Here is an 11,114-nt window from a genome sequence, read left to right as displayed (position 1 = left end):
ATCCTTCCACAGCACACTACACCTTTCCTACTATATACTTCATCACTACCATAATGTAATTGTTTACTTTATTGTTTGTTTTACAAATAGCCCCTTCAAAAAGAAAGGCAAGGCTATGTAGAAATACACATTTTATGTAAAAATGCTGCTTTATGCCAATACTAGAAATTTAATGACATAATGTTCCCATTTATAACAATCATCACTAAAAGTTAACATGTCACTTTGAGCCAGGTTCTATTCTAAGTTCATTTCCATATATTAACTAATTTAATTTCTACCCAATTTTGAGTAAATTTCTAACTAATGCTAACTAAAACAGCTGGGCAAATAGGGAATGGCAGAGATAAAACAGGCAATATTTCTCTTGTTTTCCGGCCTTTAGTGACACTTTCCACTTACACATTTCATAACACATGAATCACAAGACATTGCTTTCTAACGTGACTCAGGAGCACATTATTGTCATTCATGATAGGATACTAGAGTCTGAAGGCCATTTGTTTCATGTTACAGCTGTGGGAATTGAAGGACATGGAATGAGGAAACCTCTATATTTTTTACACTAAGCAATACCTGGAATCAACATTTCTTTTCAATATGCCATACTAATGATAATAATATAGAGATATCAGAATAGCATTCAGAGAAGCATTTGGAAAAGAATAATGTGAAATATACTTTAGCTTTCAGAGAAGAATATTGTGAAACACATTCATAAAACAATTGTGAAGGGAACCGAATTTTTCCTGACTGAAGTTCTTTTTTTTAAATTTTTATTTATTTATGATAGTCACAGAGAGAGAGAGAGAGAGGCAGAGACCTAGGCAGAGGGAGAAGCAGGCTCCATGCACCGGGAGCCCGACGTGGGATTCGATCCCGGGTCTCCAGGATTGCGCCCTGGGCCAAAGGCAGGCGCTAAACCGCTGCACCACCCAGGGATCCCCTGACTGAAGTTCTAGAGATTAATGTAGCACCTTGTTTCTTCGTCATGGATTACTTTGTGTAAATAGCTAAAATAAGTCTGGCACTTCAGAATTGAACAAGATGCTTTCAGAGCATCAGTTATGAGGACCTGTTATTTTTTTATTGGAAAGAAGATGAGCTTTATAAACACAACCTCTCAAAATGCATGTAGGGGGCTCCTAGTTTCTCTATGCCTCTTTAGTATAAGGGGGGTGAATCATTACACAAAGGAAGAAAATAGTAGAGTCAAAAAATTTTTAAATGACATATATTCCTCCCAAGTCAATTAGAATATTTACTAGCATCTGCCATACAGAAAAAAAGTATAGCCCTTTGGAAATACATATGAAAACGATTCAAAAAGCACCAACTAAAACAGTTTTTAACAGTTGTTTGAACATCTTTAAAACAAAGATAAGTTTTTAGTATAGATAAGTTTAAAAAATGTTATAGTATTCTGTTTTCTGATTTCTAGTGTGATATGTAATTTTTAGTGTATTTTGAAGGAATGAACACTTCTTAGAAACCATTTTGTTGATTCTTTTATTTTAACACACATAAAATCAGCTTATAATGGCACTGAATACAAAAGACAGAGAAACACTATTGCACTCAGAAAATACTTCATAAGAAGCATTGCACATGATAGAATTGATTGAAAAAGGTACACATTGATAGTCAGATAAGACTATTATTACTCCAAGTTTGAACAGAAGTTTTCCTGACAGGAATTTACAACATCACATATTGCACATTTTCAAATATTTTTATCTGTTTCACAAATATTCCTTACATCTTTTGCTTTTGTCTGTATCTCCGTAAAATGCTACATAAAGAAGCACTAAATGTCCATGCTACCAGTTAAACTTTTTAATGTTTACATTCGGTTTTTAATATCACCATTTAACATCTTCAAATAGTGCAAATACACACTCAGTTTTGGTAGTCATTCAACAATAAATAATACCTTTAAGCCTAGTTATTTTATTATTTCTAAGTTCTATGAAATATAAAGTGCATCTTCTCCTTGGATGTAATGAGCAGTCAACCTGTGACTTTTTCAGCTCCTGGCAGGAGTGTTCCACAATGCAGATATTCCCGGAACTTCTCTTCCTTTTTTCCCATAGTCTTGTTTTGAAGGTTTCCGAAATAAGACATAATTTTTTCACAAAGTCTTTGTGGAAAATATCTGACCATAGAGCGACATCCGTCAACACAAATTTCTTTGAGTTCCATATTATAATAGTCTGTAAGCAAATATGTTTCCTCCTTATTTGGAGGATTTGCTACATATCCAGTGTAAATTATTTTCACACGCTGTACTGCTGACCTCTGTACTATTCATAAATGTACAGTTCTCAAATCCAGTAAGGTTGAGCCTGTCAGACAATAAATAAATTTAGAGTTCTTTTCTGTTCATCATTTCCATTCAGTTACATTAGAATGAACTTTGCAATGGTAGCCTCTGAATGTTTTGCTTAGTAAGTGATCATGAAACAAGTCAGCTGGTCATGAAACAAGTCAGCTGGTCAAGTAACCATAAACTAATTTGTCGATACTACTAATCAGTAGGTGAGAATGGAAAGAAAGGATATGTGGAAGGAAGATACAAATCTAAGGGAAAGAGTTCCGTTTATCTGGTTGGCATACCACCAGAGGAGTGACTCTTGGGTTACTTCTGAGTTAACAAACCCCTGGAGAAACAATTTTCGGAAAGTATACACAATCAACCATCATACATACAATTTTAGAGGGCTTACAGCTCCTGAAGCCAATTTACTTGTATAGTACCATAAGACACATATTAAAAATTTCTTTTCTAGCAACTTGAATTTATTTTCCATATCAGTAATTATCATAAAACTATTTAGATAGCTAGAAATTTATTCAATACTGAGTTTTCAGGTGGTAAGGTTAACACTAAATTTAAGGATATAAAATATCCTTCAAATGTTAAAATGTAAATCGATTACAGGTAATAAAATTAAAGTCAACATTTCCCATTTTGGGACAAGCTTTCTATTAGGTTCATAGAAGCTTCTAATTTTCAAATATTTTTATATTTGAAATATAAAATATATCTATTAGATATTTTATAAAATATCTATTAGATATTAAAAATATCTATTAGATATTTTATGCTGCATCCCTGTGGGGATGAGAACTGGGAAAGAGTAAAAGGGAATTTTTCTAAAAAATCAGCCTCTCAGGAGAAATATATATGAGATTGGAAATGTTGGATTTTTCTTTTTGCATCATAATAACTATTTCTGGAATATTTCTGAAACTATTATTCACACTAAAATGTGCTGAGATAAAATTACTAGAAGCATTTATTGTATGACTTCCAAGTAGATAAAAAGAAAAAAAATGGCAATATCAAAACCCTTCTTTAAAGAATTTGAAAGAGCATAAGCATACAAAACAGATTGATAAAGCTCTGCTCATCAAGGGCACAACCATCATATACAATAGTGCTTTGAAAGGAAAATGGCTTCCCTGAACTGCCATTCTGGGGAAGATAAAGACACATCTTGAAACTTACCAGTTGCTAAATTCTCTGCCATTTGACCATTTCCATGTCTGACCATCTTCATTTTTCAGACCAATCCAATGTTTAACTCTACCCACATATCGTTTTAAAAAGATCTTGAGGAAAGCACAAAGGAGATGCATGTTAACCCTTCTGGGTGAGTATATAATTAATTATATTTATTATAAATAATTTATATATTAATTATATAAATCAATCCTGTTTCTCAGAAGCTGCAGTTTAAGAAATGATAGCTAAGCTGATCACTTATTAGCTCTATTTAGGAGCAGTTCATTTGGATTTTTGGCCTTTGATGTTAAATGATCAAATCAAATTTACAAGATTAAATTGAACCCTGATTGTGACTTCAGACTGATCATATGGCTTTTTGTGACTAAATTTTCCTGCAAGGGAGATAGGCATAATGTCTTAACTCAGAAGGAAACAGAAAGAAATCACAGATTATCTATATTAAAAAATAGCAATATTTTTATGAAATTGTTTTGGAATACTATCTTACCATGTCCTTTTCAGAATCAATGAACGCAAGAGTAGCACCCTGTTTGTAGCAAAATTTTTGGGCCAGTGTCCAGTTCTTCGTTTCAGTAGAAATAAAATAGCATTTCCTCTGGTATCCAATCCAATCATCAGAGCATGAAGAAACACGGCTATTTGATGGCACTAGGGATATATCTGGATCTGGACAATTGTACTGGCCCACTGTGAACAGGAAAGTGATTTGTTTTAGTAACAAAAGAAACTAAATACACACAGTGTGCAAATTAGTTCAGGGGATGCTGTGCAGTGTTAGGTGACAATGCCAAGGATAAAAGATAAGGAGCAAATTCTGAGAAGAGCAAGAAGGCAGGTTCTCACCTTATCTAATTTCTTATTGTGCCTAATCATTATTGTTAGGATATAAGAAATAAGAGGGAATTTCTTGGGCCATTATATCAGAAAGAGATGGGGAAATAGAAAATCTTTCAAGTAGTCTTTGGACTAGACAGGGGACAGAGCATTATAAATTCAAATGCAAGCAGTATAACACTATATTGGGAGATAAAGGACAGAATAATTTGCAGGGAAGTAATTCAGAATATGGAAAGATCTCTGGCTGAAGATGTTTTATAAAATCATAAAATTTCATGTTTTTAAACACAAATATATCTTGGTATTGCTGTATGTTTTGAAAAACATATCATAATCAACTCTTTGGGAGATTCTAGATATATTTTAAATTATTCATAACCACCATTTGTGGCCTTGGAGATAAAAGACAAAAGACTAATCAAATCCTGATTAATCTATAGCTTAGATAATATTTTTTTTTCTGTTAACAATGAATGTGAAGCCCACATTTTTCCCCTAACTAAATGATTATTTATTTAGAATCCAAATCAGCCCCTTTCATTTCAGAGTATAAAATCTGCTCAAATGTAATTTTCTTCTACAATAATTTATAAAACACAGACATTTTCAATACTTGTAAAGAAGTGCTGGAGAACTCAGAAAAGTACTGCATTGATCATTTAAGGAATATGGAATTATATTTAGTATTTTCAACCATGTATATAAATTGGGATTATTCAAAATTAATCAGAATTTCTCATTAATTAGACCAAGTAATCCCTGTTGATTTCAGCTGGACGTGAATGCTAACAGTAGAGACTAAATGAACTCATGAAGTACAGACTCACCTGATAAAGCAATGAGAGCTATGATTAAAACAGTGATGAGGACCACATTCACAACAGCACATGGGATAGGAACTTGAAGGGATCCTTCATGCTGTGTTGCAAAATGAGGGCTGGCAGCCTGATCTGAAGAGAGAAAGTTGATGATGAATTCAAGCCAACTGTAGAAGTGAGAAAGAGACATTCGATATTCTTCTGAGGCATTTACACTTTAATGCCTCCTTATGTTCTTATATTAAATTTATGTTAATTGCCCCCAAGTATTGACTGAATTAAGATAGTGAAACAATCCAGAAATAATAATGAGATCATAAAATATCTCCTCAATCCATGCACTTAGCAGCTACAAAAATTCTAAGTATATCATAATTTTATTGTTTGAATCACAAGAACATTTATTAAATATCTGATTATCCTAGAAGACATATAAAATGGGACAACCTAAGCACAATCCTTTAAGCACTCTGTAGGTACTGTTTAAGAGATATGACATATAGGCAATAGATGTGAATAATGAATTAAAAAATACTGAATTGATTTATAAATAGCTACAACTAGCATGACAGAAAATTTTTAAAAAGATTGATTTTTTTGGTAAAGTTGTTACAGATATGAAGCAATTGAAATTTTCATATACTACTCATGGGAGAGTAAAATAGAAAAATAATTTGGAAAAGCCTTTTTTATACAATTAAATATATACCTATCCCATGTTCCAGCGATTTGACTTGTATAAAACAAGAATGTTCATAGCAGCTTTATTCTTAAGACACAAATCTTAGACATAACCCACATATCCACCAACAAGAATAAGGACAAATTATGGTAATCTGAACACTGTTTAGCAATTAAAAAAACTAATAAATGCAACAAAATGCATGAATCTCAAAAAAAAAAAGTTGAGTAAAGAAAATGCAGCTACACCATATGCTATATATTTCCATTTATATGACATTCAAGAATAGCCGAAAAACAAGTGAAATTCGTCAGACTGAGAAAGGCAAATAAATACCATATGATTTCGTTCACATGTGGAATCTAAAAACAAAAACAATGAAAGAACAAACAACAAACAGAATCAGACCTACAAATACAGAGAACAAAATGATTGTTGTCACAGGGGAGGAGGATGGGAGTATGGGTGAAGGGGGATGGAAGACACAGGCTTCCCGTTATGGAATGAATAAATCACAGGGATGAAAGGCATTGCATAGGGATTATAGTCAGTGATACTATAATAGTGTTGTAAGATGACAGTAGTGACACTTGTGGTGAGCATAGCATAACATAAAGGGATGTAGCATTTCTATGTTGTACACCTGAAAATATTGTAACTATATGTGTTAACAATACTCAAAAAAAAAAAAGAAAGAATATTTGAACTAAACTATGGTGACAGAAATCAGAAAAGTAATTGCTTTTAAGTGTGTAGGAAAAGTAATTTGACCAGAAAGAAAGACAGGGAACTTTCAAAATTTCAAATGTTGATTGGAGTTCTTATAATTCATTAAACTGCATAGTTATGATTTATGCATCCATTATATGTAATTATACCTCAATTAAAAATGATATATGAATGAAAAGTTAAATATTTGAATTTTTCAAGAGAAGTTAAAATGATAGAAGAAATATAACAATATTAAACAACAAATGTTAGGAGAAAGTTATTTCATTTACTTTCCATATAATGCTGAAACAAAGTAAAAATTTGATTTCACCAATAAGAAATATTTTTTGTGGAATATGAATATGATGTGAATGATGATTCTTAGTTTATAAAAAACTAGAAGAATACCTGTTTTAGAATACAAATAAATAATGGTGAAGGAGAGAAGGGGATTTTGTGACCAGTCTGAATTTGATTTTTGTTAGGATGAGCTCTCAAGATTTTTAAAAATTTGTCCTCACAAGACATATATAGTTCCTTATTATGTTCTCAAAAATTGAAATGTAAAAGGCCATGAATGATATTATGATTTACCATGCAAAATGGCCTCAAATGCAAACATATTCTTATATTTCTGTTCCTTGAAATATTTCTCTAAAGTTAAACTGAACAAAGAGAGCGCAAAAAATTGCACTGTTTACTGGTTATCAAATCAGTTTTTGCTTCTAGGAATTGTTTTTCCCAGCCTAGGTCTGCATTCTGGTTTTGCAAGAGAAGACTTTACTTTGCTTCTGGACAGTTCTTTTTCTTGCAGCTTCTCAAAGCAAACCTTCTTTTTCTCACCAGTATACAACTATCACCGGAAGCAGCCCTTTGTAGATAGTGTAGCAAGTTCAGAGCTGTCTGTCTAGTTTCACTTCTCTCCATGTGAGGGTCAATCATGCTGCTTAGACTCAGTGCAGTACCAGTTCTATTTCCTCAGCAAACACTAACTCATCCAGATAGTTCATGGACTCAGAGCCACCTCAGTCTATTGGTTTACCCAGTGGGCAAACTGGAGATGATTCTCAGACTGTACATTTGTTTTCCATTAGTGAGGGCTATTGTTACTCACAGTTTGAAATATCACCTAGGTGACAAAACACTCCCCCAACAGCATACTTCCGCTCTGATTATGGGCCTTGTTCATTACTGAAGAAACTGAAAATAAATCCACAATTATATATTGAGTCATCCAGAGGTGATGCCCAAGGATTGTTTATACTAATAAAGCAACCACAAGGGCAGCATAAACTAAACATTCAACAGAATATTGGATGAGCTCAGAAAAAGTTGAGGATTACTGAATTAGGTCCTTCTTCTTTTAACTATGCTTTTTACTTATTGAGTAGTTTTATTATTATATACATTTCTTCTTTTCAGCAGCTCAACTGGGCCATAGAAGTATGGTTACCTAGCTACCAGAAATCTGTGCGGCTTGCACTTGTTATCCACACTAGATTTTGTGTTCTTAGGTGAAAGATGGCTTTATCAGAAAAGATTGATGTCTTTTTAGCATAAACCAGTCTAATGGAAAGACACTCAGAAAACAATTCCTTCCTCCAGATTGTTCAGCTCTGCTGTTCATAACATATCCCTTTATCACTGGATAACTTTGCTTATAAGTAAACTGTCTCTCCTATATACTAGTGTTTTGGAATACCTCAATTAGAGCAGAAGATTAATAAATGGAACAAATCAAGAAAACCTCACAGAAGCACCTTATAGGAAAAACAATGGGAGCATTCAAGTAATAGGAAATAAGTCTGTGGACAGAACAGACGAATAGAAGAGAGAAAAGGTAAATAGCTAAGATGATCATATTTTGATGAATTTTGATGAAAACAAAAGAAAGGAAGAACCATGTATGATTCTCGTAGAATTTGAAGCCAGTGATTTAAAGGGTGAAATGGAATGATGAAATGAAAAGTTCCGTGGAGAGTACAGAAGCAGAAGTTTGTACTTTCAATAATTTTTCATGACATTCTCCTCAGAAATTACCTCTGAACTGGTAAATGTTCAGATATGCGTATGGCTATTCTCTCAAAAATTGGAAGCTATTTTCATTCTCGGCAACTGGAGGATGCTGTCATGAGAACACAAGATGAAGCAAACAGAAAGCATTCAGAGACACAAGGTGAAGGCAGTAAAGAATGTAATTGGTTATGGGGAAAACAGAATTGTTCTAAAAAGAGGCAAATGCTTTCTGGAGCATGTACGGATGGATACGGAAAATGGCGGCGAATGCACTGGGCCAGTGCAGGGAGTTTTCTAATTAAATCTGAAGAATTGATGTGATATAAACTGAAACAAAGAAAGAGATCTCTAAAGATCTTCAGAAATCCATATTTGTGGCTTCCTCTCATGTCTCAGGTATCCTATCTTTTCATAGATAGGTATTTACTTATCCCCATATTCTCCTTCACCTGCACTAAAGTAAAATGTAATCAAGTGTTTCTAAAGACAAAGACTTATTTTTTAAACTACTGTTATATATCAGATGATAGATAGATGGAAGACAGATAGATAGTTGAAAGAGAAAGAGAGAGAGAGTGGAGCAGGGCGGCGGGGGTGCGGGGGGAGAGCGCTTTGTTACCAGTATACAACAAATAGGGTCTGACTTACTTTGTTGTCCTTTCTCCGGATGCAAGGAGCTATTCTCTGTTATGCAACCATCTTCAGAATTCATCATTGTTCTAGTCAAGATTCCCTGGTTAATCCCAGGTCAAGCCAATCTACAGCAAAAGTCTCTGCTGGAGCTCTTGTTCAGTCTCTGACTCTGTGAGATAGCTCAGCATTTATATTCAGTTATATTGTCTCCACCCCCTTCCTCTTGCCTCCTAACCACTCAACTACATCAGTTCTCTTTAATGTATGCTCCATCGGCCCAATTTACAATGTGTTATTGTGGTAAGCTGCGGGTTTTCCCTGTTGTCTGAAATGTGCTTTCTCACAACTGTACATGTAGAATGAAGAGACAAGCTGGATTTTCCCAGAATCTGAGGCATCTATATCTAAATTTGTGAAAAACACAAATAGTTTAGAAGGCAGCATAATTACATAAAGAATTAAAAGTTAAGGATTCCTATCCTTTGAGGTGTAAGTAATTGGAGAATAATATTTCCCTTGAAATCTCACTCATTTTTAAAATTATCAACTAATATTTATTGAGCATGCACTGTGGACATGACACTGCTTGGTGCTAGAGGACTTTTTTAAAAAGATTTTTATTTGTATATTTGAGAGAGAGAGAGAGAGAGTGAAGAGGAGGAGAGGGAGAAGCAGGATCCCTGCTGAGCAGGGACCCCCCCCTCCCCCCCATCTGGGGCTCAGTCCCAGGACTCTGAGATCATGAACTGAGCAGAAGTAAGACACTTAACTAACTAAGCCAACCGGGTGCCCCAAGGGGCTAGAAGATTTATTGTTAAACAGGAATTTTAAGATCTCTGTCCTCATGAATCTTTCTCCACTCTGGAAGAATTTTATTTAGGAATCTAAAAATCAGCTGCCAGAAGGGTATCATTCAACATTTCCCTGGGGAGTAGTTCTTTTAAGGTATCATTTAGCACATACTTGCTTCAAGGAAATAGAAACCTTGTGGTCTGGAACTTCCTTTCTATGTTCTAAAATTGTTTATCTTAAATTATCTGTTTCATTTATCTCCTGTCAATTTTTTGGTCATATTTTACTGTCATTTAGGTTTCCCTTATTTCCTCTAATGTTTTACTTACTCTAAATTTCCTCTATATTAGATATTGATTTTCCTGTGTCTCTGAGGTGTCAGACATTTGGAGTATGGTTATTATAAAAAATATATCACCATGGTATCAATACTATCCCGCTGAGCTATGAAGGCAGAATTTCTGTGTGTGGTGATTTAAGGAGGGGAGTGAAACACCACTCTAGTTACCCATCTTGCTGCCAGAATTTTTATCATTAATATCACTTTTATAGAGACAACGTGCTTTCAGAGTAAAGCCTTTGTGGAAGTGTTATCTCTAGGTGGGTTGGGAACTATAATCTGCTGTAGCTTAGTTGGGCCATCATATTTACTTATTAAGTTCAGACATGAAGAGGGACATGTTGGTTTTAAGGGCTCTCTTCACTTCTGCTCCATTTTTTTCAGTCATTTTTCCTATGTTTTCCACATAACAGCAAAAAGGGTTGTTTTATAATTACATCGTATCACTTTGGTGAGATGTTCATCTCCTCCCCCTTAAAAATTTCTTATCAAAATTACCATAAAATCCAGAGACCTTCTGATAGTTGAGAAGGTCCATGATCTGGCCCCTAGCTGCCTCTTCTGCCATTTTCCCTATTAGTCACTATCCTCTCCAGTGATAACCTCTGCTATATCACAAAAATGACAAGCTTACTCCCATTACAGAATCTTTGCATTTTCTCTAAAATGCTCTTCTTCCATCTACTTGCAAGTCTTGTTCTCATTTTATTCACTTCAACTCATTTTATTCAGTATTCAACTGTGATCTACCCA

General features: G+C 34.2%; 1 protein-coding gene across 1 annotated transcript; it reads right to left on the bottom strand.

Annotated features, from left to right (window-relative positions):
• Nucleotides 1-1,495: 1,495 nt before the first annotated feature.
• On the bottom strand, nt 1,496-9,411 carry CD69 (CD69 molecule). Its single transcript, XM_077871114.1, has 5 exons — nt 9,245-9,411; nt 5,197-5,319; nt 4,020-4,219; nt 3,512-3,615; nt 1,496-2,345 (listed from the first exon to the last, which is right to left on the bottom strand). The coding sequence occupies exons 1-5, from the start codon at nt 9,309-9,311 to the stop codon at nt 2,237-2,239; spliced, it is 603 nt and encodes a 200-aa protein (XP_077727240.1). The 5' UTR covers nt 9,312-9,411; the 3' UTR covers nt 1,496-2,236.
• Between the last annotated feature and the right edge of the window lie 1,703 nt (nt 9,412-11,114).

This window comes from Canis aureus, chromosome 25, assembly GCF_053574225.1.
Source record: "Canis aureus isolate CA01 chromosome 25, VMU_Caureus_v.1.0, whole genome shotgun sequence".
NCBI lineage: Eukaryota > Metazoa > Chordata > Mammalia > Carnivora > Canidae > Canis > Canis aureus.
This window is presented reverse-complemented; position numbering and strand designations above follow the sequence as displayed.